The 19471-nt window shown below is 44.4% G+C and overlaps 1 protein-coding gene across 2 annotated transcripts in view; it reads left to right on the top strand.

Moving 5' to 3' along the window:
* Window positions 1–19471, top strand: part of BBS4 (Bardet-Biedl syndrome 4) — a 44585-nt gene that overhangs the window by 11325 nt on the left and 13789 nt on the right. Inside the window, exons 3-8 of one of the 2 annotated variants that reach the window (XM_075432233.1) lie at window positions 9073–9152; window positions 13378–13441; window positions 14225–14336; window positions 14892–14964; window positions 16825–16878; window positions 18705–18832. In XM_075432233.1, coding sequence (XP_075288348.1) covers window positions 9073–9152; window positions 13378–13441; window positions 14225–14336; window positions 14892–14964; window positions 16825–16878; window positions 18705–18832 — 511 coding nt within the window. The remainder of the gene's footprint in view (window positions 1–9072; window positions 9153–13377; window positions 13442–14224; window positions 14337–14891; window positions 14965–16824; window positions 16879–18704; window positions 18833–19471) is intronic. The other variant, XM_075432234.1, reaches the window with a different exon arrangement.

Genomic DNA, 19471 nt, shown 5'->3' with positions numbered 1-19471 from the left:
CTGCCTTCGGGAAGCATGGTCAGGTGATTTTTCCAGCTCTGAAACAGAAATTGGAGTGAGGTTTCTTGTCTCATGAGCAGGTTTATAGTGTCTTAACGAAGAGACCGTTCATTCACTCCTGCTAGGGGCTGTCCCTTTTGCCGCAGATCTGTTAAGCTGAAGTCCTGTGATTTAGTGACAGTTTTATTCATACTTCTCAACAATTTTGTTCACTGTCTGACCTTGATTCATTTTTATATTCATCACTGTTAGGAGGAGGCGGGGCACCTGGTGAAAATACTGGTGTGTTCCTGTAATTGTGGATGTGCTCGTGTAATTAAAGACTGTATTGTTAAGATGTTTGTGCTGTAGGGAAGAGCGAAGGCTGCGCTGGCAAACATTCATCCCGGGGCAGGCATCTGACCTGGGAAACTTCAGCATGAGGCAACAAGTCTGCAGAATTTTGTGTGTTGAAAAAATAGGGCCTTGGAGTAGGAAATATTGAACCAGTTGCAAGACCAACTTCTATATTACAGATCCAAATATATATATATATATGTATTCTTCTAACAGGATATGCTCTAATATAATACTCTGGCAGTGGATGGAATGAGGACGGGTTCTAGGTATTACTCCCTGTTGAGTGAGAAATTTCAAAGGCTGACAGGGCTGTGTTGTGGTCCTCTTGCTGTTGTAGTTTTATTTTGCTTTTTAAGAGAAAAGCTTCTTCTTACAAATGCCTTATAATGATTTTAGCTTCAATTTCTGTGTAAAATACCTCATGCCATAGACAGAAAAAGACTAAGTGTAGGAATTTAAGCCAAAGGAAGGATTAGAGTGGAAATCCCAAAACTACCGCGCTCCTGATACTGGATTAATGAGAAGCTGGTTATGTAGGTTATTTTGGGAATGCCTGCAGCCAGTGTTGCTTCGTTTGCGGGGGAAATATCTTCCGCCCCTGCTTTGCTGTGGGAGGGGACAGCGAGTTGTCACCAGTTCGTCACTCAGACCTCCTGTGCTATTTATAAGCCATTTTATTCGGGAGCCCTCTGCGATGGTGTACTCTTGTCTCCTTTATTTAGGAGTCACGTTTGCAAATAGCTGGAGGGAGCTCGGTCTCCTTGCCTACAGGAGCACAAGGCATCACGGTGGAAAAAAAGTGGTTTAAATGTAGAAGGTAACAGTTGGGGTGCTATGCCAGGGGTCTGGATCCTTGAACATCTCCAAGCACAGAGTCTGCATCCTCAGGGATTTGAGAACTGTTGTGCAAATCAGCCTGGTTTTTTATAGATTCGCTTGCGTTTAAAAGCAGAAATAGCAAAAGCTCTTTCAGATCCTTGTTTTTCTTCTGTTCAGGGCATGTGTTTCTGCTCAGCAGTCAGCGCTGGTGGTCAAAATTGGCTCGTGCAGAGGAAAAAGACTTTCACTTTTGTTTTTTTTAAGCAAATAAAGAAGATTACACTTTTTAAATTATGCATTTGTCCTAAGTTTCACCCCAATGTTATTTGCTTGAATCAAATTTTAGGCTTGAATTAAGCAATATTAGGCTTGAATCAAATTTTTTGTGTCGTAATGACCAGGCTAATGTGCTAATGTATGTAATTCCCTCCTCTCTCATCGAACGGAGTCAGGACTGCTGAGTGGTATCTTGCCAGCCTCATCCTGCTAACAGAGATTTCCAGTAACCAGACTGGTTCTACCACTGGGAACCTTGCTGTGGCGTTGGGAAGTCCGGAGTGGTCACAAGTGTGTATTTATTCATAGATCTTCCTGCTTTACCTTAACGTTAAACTTGAGCAGCACATACTAGAAGGCATTTATATTGAATAATCAGTGTAGCAGCTAGGAGCTCTGTAAGATTTATGCAGTGTAAACTAACAACAGAAAATGCCCTTTTTTTTGTTTGCCCTAGTATATAAATCAGCTTTAAGATACAATTTTCAGCTCTTTATATAGCGTTGGCTAATTTTCCTGCAGGGGGAGATGTAGAGTCAGAAATGTTGGTTTTTTGTTTAAATCTGCTGCTGTTTTCCAGCCTCCTTCCAGTTTTCTCTGCATATTGTGAAGCTATTAATACACGATAGTAAGATCACAGCTATGAATTATGGTGTTCTTGCCAGCACCAGAATGGTATATGATGAGTTTCATTAACCCCAGCTGACTTTAAATAACGAGGAACCATACGGGTTTATTGTTTGATTTAAAGGTGTTCCAGCAGCAATTTGCAAAAGGGAAAACAGAGGGAAGGGGATTAAAAAGAGAGAATGGTGACAGCAAAGGGCGCTCTCCGTTTTTCTGTTGTTTATATCCATTTGACAGGTATTTGTGTACACAGACACCTGTATTCTCACATATGTATGTGCATACTCACACACGATCAGTGAAATACAGCATAAACAGCCTCCTCTGGGTGGTGACTGAGTTACTCTTCATCATTGCTGAGTTTTGAATACCTTATGTCTCCATTTTCAAAATCCAAGGGTGGATCCAGGCATAGGAAGACCGAGGTTCCAGTACTAGTTTTCTTTCAAAGTTAGAATGTGTTTATATTGCTACAGTCTCAATAAAAGACTTGGAGTGTCTGAGTAAGGAAGAGGATTTCTTGTTAAATGTGTCTGTGCACCAGCCTAGCTGGGGATTTGTAGGATGCTCCTCTGATACCAAGGCAGTCGGTTCTTTTTAAATCTAAACCCCTTGATATTAGAGCTTAAAAATGTTTTCTCATCTGTTATTCATAACGTATTTTGGAAAATATGATTCTCTGGCAGTGGTTGTTTTATAGTATCTATTTGAGTTTGTGCCTTATTATTTTAGTATTATTTTTGTTTAGAAGATACTCATTAGCTCTCTGTCACCGGTTTTACAAATGGTAGCATAATTCCTGGTGCTGGCAGCTTGTGAAGCTCAAGGCAAAAAGGAGATGTGCACAGCTGGTTTCATCCTCGCCTTTCCCTTGCTATCAATGTTTATTTAACCCGATTGTGAGAGCACCAAGCTTCATGTTGGGCTGTAACCACAGCTATGCCCAGCAGCAAACCTTCCTGGCGATAACGTCAGCAAACGCCTCTGGGAGGCTGAGCTGGGAGTTGAGGGATGGGGTGGATGTTGGTACTGATGGACTTCCCTGTGTTGCCTCTCAGATTTGGACGGTCTCCTGCAGTGACAAGTGAATTGTCTTTGTGCCGTTGGGAGTTTGCTGTTAAGCCGATGACCGGATGGGAAATGAATCTCAAATTGAGAAGATCACTCCTGCTTCTGTGCGTTGGAGTGAGCCTTGCCCGACGATGGGAGACGATAACCGCGCTCCCTCATGGCTTTGATTTCTTCAGAGCAAGATGCACTTTACCAAATCTTCTTTGGTGCAGCTCTCTTAGTAGCAAAATGTTACAGTAGAGACTAGAGTCATTGCCTCTGTGTTTATTAATTTTGAAAACACCTTTGTGCTTGAATGCTGTTTTATAACATGCAATTTTTAATTAGAATTTGGAAAGGGACAGTTGAGTCAGGATCCAAATTAGGCCTTTTGGATAATCTTACCCATGCACGTGGTACCTACCCCAATGGATCCAGACCATGGCTCGTGAGGCTACTGCAGAATAAAAAAAATTAAAAATACTTCTGTTTAATTACTTTTCTGAAGATTTTCTGTCATCTCCTTGTGCTATGTGTGGTTTAAGTTATTGAGAATTTTGGTCTGATAACAGGTTGTTCTTTGAGTCTTCTTGAGTCTTTTGTTTCTTTGCTTCTCCTCCAAGCTCTTCATGCTGCTCTTGCTCACTTGGCTGCAGGTTGGGTTGCAAAGCTGGAGGGACTGGGATTGAACTGGGGCTCAGACTCTTTCCAGTATGGGGTGGCAGAAGAGTTGGGCTCTGACCTGTTTTTTTGAGTCTGATGAGACTAAAATGTGTTCTTGAGCTCCTTCTCCCCCTCAGAGGGCTGTGGCTGACCTGTGCTTTTCACAGGAGGGGTGCTAGGGTGCTCCAGGCAGCTGGCAGTTTGCACGCTGGAGAAAATAAGGTGGAAAGCTGCCTGTTGGCTGCAGTTGTGCGGATTTGTTGAAAGGCACTTCACTTGGGCTGTGCCCATGGCAGAAGTGGTCTCTTTGCACCTGGCAGTTTCTTGAAGAGGATAGCTGGTGCTTTAGCGATCGTTTCCCCCGTGAAATCTGATAGGAGCCTTCTGGGGCTTTTTTTTTCCCTCTTCTCTCTTTAAAGCAATTTCAAAACCCGGTTATTAAATCTAAAACCCACTATTTGATAGTTCATGTCTAAGCTAAAATTACCCAATATGAAGATGCAAGCACAAAATAATTTCCTAGGGAGGTTTACACAAAAGGGAATAACTGATTTTTTTTTTTCAGTCTTTTGAGAAAATCTGTAAGAGGATGAATAAAGCGAAGAGTGATGATAGCGCAGCACAGATACAAACCTGATGATTTTACTCCAATTCTGTCCGGTTTTCCACTCCAGTGGCTTCCTTAAAGGATCATTGTCAGAAAGAAAAATCACATTGCTGGAAGTGGGTTGTGCAGTCAATCACTGGCCACCGAGAAAGTGGGGGATCAGATGGATTCCCTTTTGAATTCAATCAAAACACACTTCAAAGAAACCGGCGTCTCTTGACTGAGGTATTTAATCATATATTTGGTGCCTGGCTCCCTGTCACAGTTGCTTAATGAGACTAGACTTTTGTAATCCCAGGAAAGAGAGGCCAAAAGATAATTATGCAAGCTATAAACTCTTTTCACTGTAGATACCAACGTTTTGGATAATTGTGTTTGCTTGGACTGGCTCTTGAGCAGATTGATTTATAGAAAATAATGGCTTTTTTTTTCACTGCTGGAATGGTATAAACTATTATTTTCTAACCTGTAGTCCCTGCAGTGCCTGGATTATTTGCGAGGGCTCTGCGAAAGGTGACAGGGAAAAGCGTGTCTTCATATGATCCGCAGCAATTACATATGGGAAACTTCTGAAACTCCATATATTGAAAAAGGTATAAAACTGCGATGTAGACAGCCTGAGGAACTTGATGAATGTGCTCAGCTCCTCCTGGAGAGGCCAAATTCGGCAGCCTTTCCCTGTGCAGAAACCGTCTGAGCGACTGGTTGTGGCAGTGTGTGTTCCCGGCTCCAATTAGTGTGAGATTGCAAACCACTGTACGCCATATGGAGCCTCCACTGTTCCTGATCATCCGTGTACTTGAAAAGGCTGAGGTGTGCTGCCGGTGCTTCTTTCTGTTCTTGTGCCCCTCATCGCAGCCCCTGTGGCTGCATCCAGCCGTACGTTGCTGTTCAGGCCAATGCAGCAAGAGCTGAGTGACACACAATCATCTGTGTGGGCTTTTTTAGGTATTCTGTGGGTGGTTATTAAATTTGGAAAAAATACGTGGCTATTAGGACCAGTGATGATTGAATCGGGTCCTTTCAGAAGGCACAGAATGTTTTATTCTCTGTCTCTGGAGTTATTTGTTCCCTTTCTCTGGAGTTAGTGTCCCCAGTCGCTGGGGATTTGTATTTCCCTTTTCTTCAGAAAAAAAATGCGGTCACCCTTTGCACTGGGACAGCCCTTATCAGCAGGCTGGGGGAGCAAACCTGAGGGAGATACGTGCACCAGAAGTAGGTACCTCACTGCTTTCGCAGAAAAGCAGAAATGCAGATGAAGATGGTTGTGGCTCTGGAGATGTGTATAAATAATTTGCATTACTTCTGCGTCTGAAGAGAGTATAGAGCCCGGTAGTAATCCTTTGCTTCCCACAGCCCTTTTTGGGGGGATCAGGCATGTTCCTGTGTCACATATATTAATTTTCTCACAATTTTTATGTCCTTCCTCTCTTCTCTGTCCTCTGTGGGATCCACAACAGATTTGGTTTACGGTGTTGATGTTGGGTTTCTTCAGAGAAGGAGTCACACTGTTCACGTTTTCTTGCTGGAATAGACTCGGGGAGTGCATCATCTTGCTTCTGTGAAACTTTGTGTTTGTTTTGTATTCAGATGTGAGATCACATCTATGAATTAATCTAGACATTTTCAGAATTGTTTGCCTTTTTTTCAGTTTGCTTGTCTTAGGGAAAAAGAAAAGAAAGAAAGAAGAGTAATGTCCCCTCAGTCAGGTTTGTTGCTGTTTCCAAATGACTTTTAGGAGCATAAAAACTCCATGTGTTTTCCCAATTCCACATAGTTATCCTCATCTCAGCGTATTGCTGGGGGAGGCAAAACTCTTTTATCTCTGCAGATGTGAACGCTGTTTGCTTCTGTGTCTCACGATGTGTTTTGATTCCTCTCTTTTCTCTCCAGCCCAGGGCTTTTAGGTAACTCCTTTGGGTTTTTTGCAGCCTTGGACCCAGAAGGCAGGCAGTGTCTGTTTTAATCTTTCCTTTTGCAGCTTGATACTCTGCTCAGCGCTCACTCTGACATTCAGCATTTCTCCCTTCCCAACCCTGTTCTCTGCAGGCGTTTCTGTAGTGTGGGAGTAGAGTATAATGTCCCTCCAGTCTTAAAAGTGTGAAAAAGCTCTTTCCTTCCGGAATTAAACAACTGCTCTTCCAACCGCTTGCTGAAGTACTGTTCTGTTAGCTTAGTCCGACACATAGCCTGCTGTAGGTGACCCTGCTTCGGCAGGGGGATTGGACTGGATGACCCACAAGAGGTCCCTTCCAACCTCTAACATTCTGTGATTCTGTGATTCGTGCAGGATCTAAGGTAATTCAGTCTTTCCCATCTCAGCCAGCAGCATGCCCCAGCCAGGTAGCTTTTCTGCATATTTGAAAATTTAATGATGCTCTCTATTTTTTTTTTTTTTACCTCCCAGTAAGGCGTGCACTACAGATGGTTGGAGACCAGGTGGAGTATGTCTGCAGGGTCTTCTGATTAATCCCTATTTAAGACAGTTTTCATTGTATGTAATGATGCAGGATTTTGCAATTTTAAGCCGTATTAGGTACAAAATGGCAAAGTATACTTTAGATTTGACTGTAATAAAAATATTTATGGTTAAATAGAGTTTGCAATGTCTACTTTTAAATCCATGCTGACAAAAGAAACTATGAAGTGCCCAAGACAGATGTCTGGTTCAGTGTTTTGTGTCGGACAGTGGCACCCAGGCAGAGCGCGCAGGTCCGGCTGCTTTCTGCAGTGCGTTTCTAGCGTGCCCAAGTGTGTGTTTCTCGGAAAAGAAAGTTCTGTCAAACCCTGGCGCCCGTAATGGCTTACACAGAGAAGTAGTTACAGATCTGTTAATGAGTTAGGTAACCGCTCAGTGGACTTCAGAACAGCAGCCCTGCAGATTGTTTATGAAATAGTGTTTTTTCAATCAATTTGTAGGTGTTTAGGCACCCTCTTCACTCTTCCCTTCATGGTTTCACTGTAAGGAGGACGAATGGAAAACACAGAGTAATCAGAAATCAGTTAATCTGATCTTGGAACACACATATTGAAATGCCTTACTTACAAAGATCCAGATATTACACAGCGGAGGAGAATTTGAGAACATTTGGATCGCTGACCTGTGCATTTCTGTAAGCTTAGCTTGTTTGGATTACTCTTTGTTTGGACTAGAATTTTTCTGTTTGTTTTTAGGGTAGCTGAACCTTCTTTGTAAGGTATATGACCTTAAATTGCTGGTGTGCACACTTATATCTCAGTGCTAGTATAAATCTGGCGGGATATTCTGGCATTTAAGAAAAAAGAAAACCCCATCAAAACCAGAATGGGTTTACAAATTTTTTTCCAACTTCAGCAGCTGAAGAAATTCCAGTTGTTTTTAAGTGCTCTCAGTGATACTAGACTTGGTTTGAATTGTGGGGGAGAGCCTGGTGCACTTGAGAGTTGTGTTTGCTACTAGCCGTAGGTGCAGTCCTCGCATGATTAAAGCTCAGTGGTTCTAAAAGATAATAAAGCTTTGCACCGATAACGTCTCCCGACGTGATTCAGTCCTTCCAGCTGCAGAGTTTCTCCTTTCTTACATCTGATCATGACCCGTGCCACTGGCTGGCAGAGGGGACTGTGGACCGCTTCAAACAATACCTGCTGCTCTGGGTTGCTGGAAGCTGAGCCTGCGTCTCCCTCCATGGTGTGGGTCCGTGCTGGGCTCTGTGGGGCTGGGAGAAGGTGGCCTGGTGCGGTATCGCCCTCGTCGCTGCCCTGGTTTCTGCCACAGTCCTCGCCTTGCTTTCCTTCTGCACTTCTGTCACAATATTGACATACAGCTTTTTTGCCAGTTGCCATGGTTACCTCTCAGCTACCCGCATCTGAACTGTAGAATGAGTAACAAGCAATACATTTCAAGCCTTAATGAAATGCACAGCAGTGTGTTCAACTTTTAAACCCAACATGAATATCGCTAAGCAACATCCATTCGTGATTTGCCATAATTACTGCTGCAAGCTCCTTAGGATTGAAATGCCGGAGCACAAGTCTTTCCCCTCCACTGCATCAAATATGTTTTTCTGCCAGCAGCTTCACAGTATCTCAGACCTGTGATGTTTCATAGTCCCTTCACAGTTGCAAAGAACTAAGTTTGACCTCTTTAAATTATTCACACCTTCAGACCGGCAACATCTCCAAAAATCTTCTTTTGTGTGCATCGCCCGTTCCCTTCTCATTCATGCCCAGAAATTTATTTTAAAGCCTTTTGATTCTTCTGCACTGGTTCTAAAATGTGAATCCAACTTGTTGCCCCCAAGCCGCTGCTTGCATGGTTGGAAGAACTAATTTTGTCAGACCAGCACTAATGTTGAGTTAAAATGTGTGCGTAGTTGATGCTTGGAACTGTTTGCTCCAGTGACTGCACCAGAAGGAGCCGATGCCTCAAGTCTTCTGAGATGGGGGTTTTCTACTGAGAGGTCTTATTTAGTATCTGTCTTGAACAATGCATTTTATCCGTTGGTTTGAGAAGTAAAATGAAACTGGACCCTGGTGGTGTGTCCACACTCCAGGCTTCAAGTCGAATCATTAATTGCACTGCCCAGTGCAGTTGCAGTTCTTGACTTAGTTGTGCTTGCAGTTTGGGTGGTTCAGAATATCTCTGTGCTGTGCCCAGTTTCTCTGCTGGTCAGTCTGATGTCCTGTATTCTGTGAATATTTTGTGTTTACAGCACCTGAGTTACCAATCCTGGAGAGGAAAAACTGGTTGATCTACCTGCTGTATGTTCGCAGAGACTACGACGAGTGTAAGGTAAGAGCTGCTGTTGAGACTTCGCGTTAGGAAGCGTTTTACTAATATTACAAAATGACAGTTCTCATACCAGTTTTCATACCACTCTCTTTCCTGACTTCTTTTGAAATAAGAGGACCTGCACAAAATACAAGTAAGTAACTTTAATGTTCTGAAATCGTTGGTTACCTTCAGGATTCATTTGTGCAGTTCTCTGGAGTGCTGTGTGAGCTCAGTATGTCTTTTGGAGTGGAAAAATGGAAAGAATTGGAAACTTCTCTTGTTCTAAGTGATGAATAGGGTCTTCCAAGCTGATGACAGCACAGTTCCATAGTGCAGGTCTCTGGATGGTACTGTAGAGATGCTCTGAAAAACACTTCAACTGAGTAAAACATTGCTACCAAGTCTGAAAAAAAAAAATCTTGATTACCCTTGGACAAAATTCTTTCATTTTACACATGATACATTGCATCCTTTCATTTCTCCTGGGTTTGGTGGGTATCTCAGAGGCAGTTGTTTGATTTGGGATTACAGCGGTAAGTGGGGTAAGGAAATGGCAGATCTATTAAACACTGCACTTTCCTGATAAAACGAACACCAGCTGTTGAAGATGATGTGCCAGGGGGCAGGAGGAGGGGAGTGAGAGTTGCCTTTCTGTTTCTGTGGTGCGCGAAGAAGATCTGGAAGGACTTTTTTCCTTCTGAAACACCAGGGTTGGTCAGGACTTGTCTCTCTCTGCTGGAGAACTCCTGGGGGTGCTTCGGAAAGTGGCAGGGCGGGGGAAATTCATTTCGCTTTTAATTAATGGAGCCAGAGGGTTGTGTTATCAGCAGAGCGATTTCCTCTCAGATCTTGGTTTAAATAGATATAAACACAAGTTGGACTGGCAATCTAAATAGAAAATTGTTTCCCTTTTCTGTTGATCTGACTGCATTTTTTTGGTCTCTGATTGTGTGCACTTACTGTTTCTGTGATGGATGTTGAATCAGAGCGCAGAAAAGATATACAGCTCAGGAAAACAGAGAAAATAACCAACTGGATGATATAATGGCAACACTGACTTCTCCACGTCTTCATCAGTCATGGAAGCAAGCAAAATATGGGGGAAAAAATCGACAAAAGACAGCTATACTCTTTTGCTTGGCAGGCCAGCTTTGCAGTAGCTGTCAAAGTAAAAGGCAGCAAAGCCTTTCCTCAGGGCTCGCAGCGCAGGGTTTTTGCAGTGAGGTTGACAGGGTTTGGCAGCAGACTGTAGCAGGTTAAACACTCCTTCATCCTTTTGCCCAGATGGGGTGGGTGTGTGCTCAGAGGCCTGGATTCATCCCAAGGAAGATGGGAATCGCAGCGTGCCAGGATGGTGCTTCAGTCACAGAGGAGTGATAGGCAGGTCTGAAAGGCGATTCTGACCTTGGGTGGGCTGAGCTGCCCTCTGGTCGTCTCCGTCTCGCTCCGCGGATGGTACGTGGGTTTACGGATCTAATGAGGGTGCCCCGAGTGCTTGTCCTTATGTGTGATAAGCACAGACAGTCCCAAACATGCTGTCTGGGGCTAATACCTTCAAAAATGAAAAACGTATTGACACCATCCCCAGTGGCTTAAATTGCTGTACTCATTTATTTCAGTAGAGTTTGGGCACTCGTTAAAATCTGTTAATTTTCTTTTGAGACTCAACTAAGAAACAACTGACCTGTATAATGCTATTAGTTTGGGTCTGAATCTTGCTAGACTGTCTTTCCCACTCAGTGCTTCGAGATGCCTCCTCTCTAACATGATTTTAAAAGCTTCCACAGATTTCAATGGTATAAAAGGCCAAGAAAAATTGCTTACCAACATTAGCTCCCCAAAATGAAGGCATTAAATTGATTTTAACCCTTACAGTGCCAATCCTGTGTCTATTTTGGTGTTGCCAAGCTTTTGACAAATTGTGCTGCTTGTTCCAGCGAGAGATTAATAATGCTGGCGGTTTGCTCCGCCTTCCCCCTACCCAGCACCCTGCAAGGCAAACATTCCCGAGCCTGCGGCTGCCACATCCCCTGCGATCGCAGGGCAGAGGAGTGGGGGGAGTGGAGGGACAGGCCCTGCTACGCAGTGATCGTTACTCAGCTCTGGCTCTTTGCATGCAAAGCTAATACACTGTGTTTTCAGCTTGCAGCATCAATTCCAGCCCTGCCCCCTAACTGTTTTTCACAACAGAAATCTTCCGCTTCTGTTATGTGTGAGCAAGGAATTGTTAAAATTACCAGATGCTTTTAATCAATTAAAATCGCTCATGCTGATTGGTCTCCTGCCAGCGTGTCTAGATTCTGTCGGCAGGTTAAATAAACTTGGGAGGGAAAGCTGGGATTACAGATCATATTTCTCAGCTCAGGGCCTTTTGCTATGGGATTTTTAGGGCTTATAGAATTAATCAGATCTCTCTAAAAAATAGCTCTTTGTTGCCCTCTCTTGCTCTGAGAAACACAGTTTGTGTAGGTGGAGAAATGTAGAGTGTCCATATTCAGGAGGTGCTTGTTTATGTCTGAGGTCAATGTCCTATAATAACGTACTTTGTAAAGAGTAAGATAGAGATATATTAGCAGATACAGATCTGAGGGGAAGAGCAGCCTGGACTTCTTCCTTTTCCTTCCTCTCTTTAGTTTTTTTTTTACGAGTGAGAGTTACCAGTAACCTTATGAATGCCTATAAATATCTGCAGGGTGGGTGTCAGCAGGACGGGGCCAGACTGTTTTCAGTGGTGCCCAGTGACAGGACAAGGGGCAATGGGCACAAACTGAAGCAGAGGAAGTTCCAACTGAACATGAGGAAGAACTTCTTCACTCTGAGGGTGACAGAGCCCTGGCCCAGGCTGCCCAGGGAGGTTGTGGAGTCTCCTTCTCTGGAGATATTTGAGACCTGCCTGGACGCGGTCCTGTGCAGCCTGCTCTGGGTGACCCTGCTTCGGCAGGGGGTTGGACCGGGTGACCCACAGAGGTCCCTTCCAACACCCAACATTCTGTGATTCTGTAACAACCCTCCTAGCCTTCACCCGACTGTCCTTCTATGTGCTGTATTCGAGGTTCACTTTTTCTCCCTGTTTTCAGGTCCTTCATTTGTATTTCTCTCGGAGGCAGGGGGTGCTGGTGCTGCTCATACACTGGACAGGAGTGCCAGATGAGCACCAGGTTATTGCTAGCCCAGAAATGTTTCTTTCTGCCCTTTGTCTCTTCTGCTTCTGAGCAAAGGAGGAGTCTCAGAGCAGTGAAGAGAAATTATGTACTTGATTCGTAGCCACAGTGCTCATCCTCCCACAGGTCATGCTTTTTGATCAGTTTAATACTTTTGGGTCATGTGGGACTATGGAATATAGCCAGGCTGCCTCCGGAACCCCGCTCTGTCGGCTGCGTGAGTGCAGCCAGCCAGAATTTACGTTTTCGTCAGGCTTTTTTTTTCCCCTTCCTTTTCCCATGTACTTGTCATTTGGTCGTTTGGCTTTCAGTGACTCAACTGCAGTTGCTCCAGTTCAATTTATTTCATCACAAAGGGCCTGGAGTAGATACTCTTATCAGCAGAGGATGCTTTCCTTGTGGCGTTTCCCCCAGGTAATATCTAATTATCTTTGGTAACAGGAATGAACAGAGAGATACTAAAAGGGCTACGGTATTCCTGGCACAGTGCTCTTCACACATGGTGATGAGCTTGCACTCTTCTGTGCGCTCTTGTAGTTGTGCCAGCCGCAGTCCAGTGCCTTTATTATGTGTGGAGTTGTGGCTTCTGTAACTGAAACTGAATCTCTGTCATTAGCTTTGTTAAAATATTGACAGTTTACCACTTTTATAGCGTTTTGATATAGTATATTGCTTCAACTAGCTACAAATTCTGTACTAACATTGACTTTTCCAAGCACAAATTCTGATTAAATGAATGTCGTAGTTGTCATGTCCTGTGTGATACCATCTTTATGATCACATAAGGTAGAACTGTGTCCATCAACATGTTTAAATTCAATTTATTTTAGGGCATTCTGCCATAAGCACAGATGTAGCACATACAAAAAATTCTCCAAGTCAAGGTTGCGGAAGGTGTTTGGTCAATCAGACATCAATTTTCTTTCACAGGGATTGCCTTTGTTAAAATATTTGAAGAGTTTATGTTCTTCTGAAAGCTGTTGTGCTGCAGTTTAGTAATGGGGTGATAGGGAACCAGCTGACGGGCTTTTCGGTGAGGGAGACCGCGCTTGGTATGTACTCTCTGCACTTTGTCATTTCAGGCTGTCATCAAAGAGCAGCTCCAGGAGTCTCATGGGCTGTGCGAATATGCAGTCTATGTTCAAGGTATGTCACAAAAGGCCTCCAAAAGTCTTAATTTTGCTAAAGTAAGTTACTCCTGGTTTGTGGCACAGTGAACAATAAGGGGAACAGATGATAGAAACTCATAAAATTAATATGTGAAAAATATTTGGGCATTTTTCTACTTGCTAGGTCTAGTTTTGAAGTTTGGTATTTTGACATGAATGGACAATTTAGATTTTCTGTTTTCTCTGTATCGGTGCATTTGTCAGTGATTCCTCCTTGGACCGTGGGCTCTTGGCCTTCAGTGTGTCACTGTGTGCTTGGGTTGTGTGTTTGATTGTAATCTAGATCCGTGTTTTCTGTTAGAGCTGTGTGCCTCAGGTGACCGTTGTCTTACTGTTTGCTTTAAGGACAGTCTTCCTCTTCGTGTCCTGCCCTCTGTCCCCTCAAAAATGTGCCCCAAAACTTGGTGTTGCAATTCAAAGTGCTGTGGTGGGGGACAGCCAAGATTTGTTGGCCAAGGACATACTGCAGCCTGCAGAAGCTGGGGAGGGGAGAAATCCAGACTGGATCTTAATGAGCCATTGGCCGGGGTTTAGAGCTGCCTTTGTTCTGAGATTTTTGTAGGCATGCACCATTCTGTTGCATGTGTTGCCAGTCTGTGCCCTCGGATACAGCTTCCGCCTGAGATTGCTGCAGGAGGGGGAAAGACCAAATAAGCATTGGTGTAATAGATCTGTACTCCCCGTGCTTTCCCTGCTGTCAGAGAGGCATGTTTTTCCTGCAGATAATGGGCTAATTTGCCTGCTATGTGTTGTCTTACAGCTTTGATATTTCGCTTGGAGGGGAAAATTCAAGAATCTCTTGAACTTTTTCAGACGTGTTCAATTCTGAACCCTCGGAGCGCTGACAACCTCAAACAGGTGGCACGATCGCTGTGAGTGGGGTTTTATTGTTTCTCTTTGATGTGTCACCCAGGACCTTCCATGTTTTGTTTTTCTCCCAGGCATCAAGTAAAATCCCAGGCTGCTTAATTCCAAACATGCTTCCTCCTTGTCAACACTTGAGTTGGCTTCCAGAAGCGTGGCCTACCCTGAAAAGCAGGATCTCTTGTTATCTGCCTGGCTGCTATTGTATTTTCTTTTCCTTTGTGCTTTAAGCAAGAGAGGTAACACGCTGATTTCTAGCTCCAGAGCTAAGGGTGCTGACATGAGCTGTGTAAACTTGCCCTACAGACCCTTTCCTTTCTCTTAGCATTCGGTTAGATTGCCTGTCTTTTTCTGTTGAGACAAAGGCAGACCACAGTAACGTCAGGGAGTGCCTCAGCATCTTGCAGGATTGATGACCTTGACCCTGAAAGGGAGCAGTGCTCAGACTTACACAGGTCTCTGGAGAACTAGCAAATAGCGTCATTTCTCACTGGCAAAGGTGATAGTGGTTGCACAGCAGGGTTTCAAAGCAAGAAGAAATAAAAATTTAAATGCTTTTGCAGGTTTCTTTTGGGGAAACACAAGGCAGCCATTGAAGTGTACAATGAAGCAGCTAAACTCGATGAAAAGGACTGGGTAAGTGTTTCAGTGAGTTGCAGATTATTGTAGTATGCAGATGTTTCTGCAGTTTTATGAAGACAGCTGCAAACTTGTTCTGAGCAGAGGTGAGCTTGCGCTGCCTGCAGTCTGAGCAGAGGAGGAGCTGCAGGGCTGAGAGGCATTGCCCTTTAGCACAGGCTCACGAGCCCGGGTGAGCCTCTGCAGCGTCTGGTTTGAATCACTGGAGCAAGGCATCATTTCTGCCCGCAACATCCCACACCTTGTCTTGGGGCGCAGAGGATCGAGCAACACATTTGAGCTGTGCAGAGTTTCAGTATGAACATAGCCAGATACATACATTAAGGAAAGTATGGGAAGTAGCTCCCTCTGTGGAAACCCTCAGTTATCATTAAAACTTGCTTGAGTGATCGGGAAACCTTTTGTGATGCAAAACACCGTTGAAAAAGATTGCTGTCAAACTAGCCGAGAGGGTTACTTGGTACCTACCAAGCATTACCTGCTTTGGCAAAATGAAGTCTGATAGCTACGGGAGCAATAATTATATCAGCTCTTCTATATAAGAAGACATTAAGTGAAGGAAGAGCATTGCAAAGGGAAACATGTGACAGGGGGTGAGAGGAGAGAGGACGTGGCTTGCAGTTAGTTGTGGGCAGCCTGCTGCAGGTGACTGTTTTGCCTGCGGAAGTGTTGTTTCTAAGACAGACTTGCTACATGTGATCTCATTCCCTGAGATATCAGGCACTCGCTGACCTTAGCTGTACTTCTGGTGCTCACTGCATCTAAAATTCAGGCTTGATACAAGGATACATTTGGTATTATTCAACTTGTCCTGTGCCAGACAACTCAGAAAGCTTTTATACTGAGGATCTTCTTTCAAGTCTGCATTCCCTTAGCTGACCAAGCTACCTGCAGTATGTGCTTGGCATGCCTATAACCCTATTGACAACCACAGCAGGCAGACTCCGGTGGGTATTTTGATATGTTATTTCCCATAACTGGCTCAGCACTGGAAGCAGAGCCAGCCTGGGCTCTTCCCTTGCGCTGTTTCATTCTGCAAGCTGCAGTAACCAGGAGTTACTGATTCGTTAATGTTCTCCACAGTTGGAAAGACTGTGTGGAAGAAAATATCATTCTAAAAGGGTTAATGGGGAAATAAGAGAGTTTCCTCTTAAAGGTCAAGGCTGTCTAAATTAATGAAGCAGTGAAATGCTCACCAGAATAGTAACGAGGAGCTAGTGGACCTTGCTTTTCAGGTCCCCAAGGTGTGCCAGGGTGGGGAAGGTGGCAAGTAGCTTGTCCGTTCAACTGTTGGTGATGAATTAGAGGCATGATTGGTCCCTGCAGTGTCACTAAAGTGCTTAGGATTCCTAAGTGATCCTCCTGCTCTGTTGCAGATGTGTTGAAGATGCTGGAGGGATATCAGCCCTTCTGGTGCTTGACTTCTATTTTGGAAAATTAGACACACCTTCACATTTTGTTCAGCTGGGTGCAGCATTGTGCATGTCCTAATGATGGTACAGCTAGATGGAGAGCCACCAGAAGGGCAACTTACCTAGCTTCAGAGATCTCCCTGGGAACCGAATCACAACTCGGTGAAGAAACCAGTCTTTGCTCCTTCTTCTCCCAAGAGACCATTGTCATTTCTGTGTTTGTGTCTTGGTGCCTGTAGTCTTTTGTGTACAATCACACTTAGCTCTGTAGGTTCCTGAAGCGACTTGAATTTATAGGTTTACTTGATCTGCGAAGTGTGTGGGGAAGCGCAGGGGTTTTCTCATTCAGGTCAGTGATGACTTTTGACCCTGACAGATTATGTAGCGTATATCTCAAACCTGATGCTGACATGGTTTTGTTTGTGGTCTGGCTTTTTTCATGCAGGAGATCAGCCACAATCTAGGTGTGTGCTACATGTACCTGAAACACTTCAACAAGGTAATGCTTATCTTATCTGCGTGACAAATAGGAAGCAGAGTTCCAAGAAATTTCACTGTCTTTGGTGGTCTGAAGTGGATCATTTGCAGTGATAGGCATCAAAGAAGTTTTTCGCTTCAGCATTTGTTTCTGGGAGCAAAAGTTTGTGAGCTGTCGCTGTTTTTATTTGCATGTTGAGTTACTTTGAGTCAGCTGCAAGTTAGTGAGGTTAGTGAAGGTCCCTTTCAACCCAAACCGTTCTGTGAATCTATGCAGTTGGATAAGAGTGAAACTGAGGTTAGCCTTGTTTCTGGACAGGAGGCTTTTTCTGAACTAGGGCTTTTGAGAGAGTGTTTCTGGTTTTAAAGGGAACGTTTGAGAAACCTCAAAGAGCTGCCTCAAACTCGACAGAAAATCAGCTGTGCTCCAACAAGAGCTGCTTCTGTTTCTGACCCTTTTAAAACCAGAGCCATGAACACTGCTGGTTTTGTGAGGAACAGCAATCTGTAGAGCATGCCAGTTCCATCTTCTTGAAGAAAGAAAAGCGTGATGGTAAAGACCCAAACCGTTTCCCCAGCATACAGCTTAAACTGCTGCACCTTGTGCAGAGAGTGTCTGAAGGAAAACTTGCTGCTCCTTGAGTCTGGCAGGATTCAGCAAGAAGAGGTGCGGGGTTGGTTTGCTGGAGGTGCAGCAGGCACCTTTTTTCCTCCATGGGAAGGATTTGCTACTGTGTCTGAAGCTCCACCAAGCCTGGAGCAAAAGTCACAAAATAGTGTGGGCAGCACTAACTGTATTGGCTTTGTAGCTAATAAAGAGGTTCTTGGAAGCTTGAAATCCCAGGTCTGTGCACGCCATATCCAGCTCTTCGCTTAACCCTCCCCTAGGTGCTCGTGGTGAGCACTGAGCTGTCTCTGACCCCATGGGCTTACTTAGTAAGGGAAAAAACAGCATTTGGAGAACTGTAGTTCCCAGTTTGGACCAACTGCTCCCGGCTGCTCTTTCTGGTGGAGTGCTGTGGCCCTTGCAGCAAACCCCTGCTGCGTCCCCTGTTGGAGGCATCACTGCAAAGCAAGAAGCTCTGGAATATAAGTTCATGCTTGGGATTTGTTGTCTGCAGCAGTGCTTTCCAAACTGCTGACTTCTCAGCTTTTCCATAAGTCTGAGATGTACGGGTCACCCTGGGCAGCCATACTTCCATGAGGACGTCTAGAATATAATGAAGCCCTTGGGGATGGCTGTAGTTGCTGGTAACAAATACCCTGTATTGCAGAATTCCATTGCTGTGTCAGCATTTCTCTTTCTAATATATCACGTGTTCAGAGACAGCAAACATACTTTGCTGTCCTGCTGGCTAGGCCTGAGGAAATAAGAGGAAGGCATGCTTCAGAGTGTCTCCTGCTGGAGAGAATCGGTGTGGTGGAAGAGCTGATTCACTCCTCTTGTGTACTTAGCAATCCATGCTCATTGCTGGAATAAGCATTTTGGCGAAGACTAAACTGTAATGTACCTGTTAACCTACCAAATCTGGAGATTCCCTCAAACCAAGCACATTCAAATAGAGGAACAGGCCCATGCTCCTCTCCTCCTTGGGAGGTCATTGCCTCATGTCTTGGCTTGAAGCACCCGATGTTGCCTTTTTCTGTTCCTAAAGGCGCGTGGCTCCTGATGCAGAACTCGTTTCAACAGTTAGCTGGGCTGGGTTTTGCTGGCAGGTTCTCTGAGCTCAGGGGGTGTTCACGGTTCCTTTTCGCTAGCTGCTGGGGATTGCTCTTGGGTTGTTGCTTGACTGAGGGTATCTGTAATCACTTTTTTTTTTTTTTTGTGCTCTGTGGTCGTGTGTTTAGGCACGAGACCAGCTGAACAATGCCCTGGAGCTCAACAAACATGATCTGACTTACATGATGCTGGGGAAAATTCATCTATTGGAGGGGGAGACGGATAAAGCCATTGAAGTCTACAAGAAAGCTGTAGAGTAAGAATATGTCCCTTTTTCTATCTGCTCATGTCCCGTGCTATGCCAGTAGAAATTTGATTGGTGTCCCAGCTCTGAATTGAGGACATGATTGAAAAGCTAATGGTAATTATAGTGTCTGTGTGCAAAGCTGGCACTTTCAAGCTCTTTAGCTGTCTCTGCTCTCAGCTGTAGTCCTCCTTCTGCTGACAGTGTGTCGGGCAGGAAGGTAGCTGTTTGAAGGTCTGCCAAAAAAAAGTGGAAAAACAAATGGATTGAGATGCCTGGGAGCAAACTGATCCGAGACTGACTGCATAAATCCCAAAGGTTTATCTACCAAAAAGATCTAACCCTGGGTGTCTGTCTAACCCCGATTGTCTGTCAAAAATCGGTTGCTGGGTTTCACACACTGTTTTCACTTGGAGTGGTTTGTGTTTGAAGGCATGTGAGTAGGCAGACTAGAGATGGGTTGGTGCGTGGTGAGTTTCTCCCACCCCGTCACCGTTTCTCATTACTGATCTATCTTGTTTCAGGGCATTCCTGAGCATCTGACTTAGCAATGCTTTTAGAATGTAGTTTTGTAATGGAGGCAAACACTAAAGAAAAGCAGGAGCATGTCGGAAGCCAGCGCAGCATCTACATCATGTACTGGCTCTTTTC

This window comes from Opisthocomus hoazin, chromosome 10 (assembly GCF_030867145.1).
Source record: "Opisthocomus hoazin isolate bOpiHoa1 chromosome 10, bOpiHoa1.hap1, whole genome shotgun sequence".
NCBI lineage: Eukaryota > Metazoa > Chordata > Aves > Opisthocomiformes > Opisthocomidae > Opisthocomus > Opisthocomus hoazin.
This window is presented reverse-complemented; position numbering and strand designations above follow the sequence as displayed.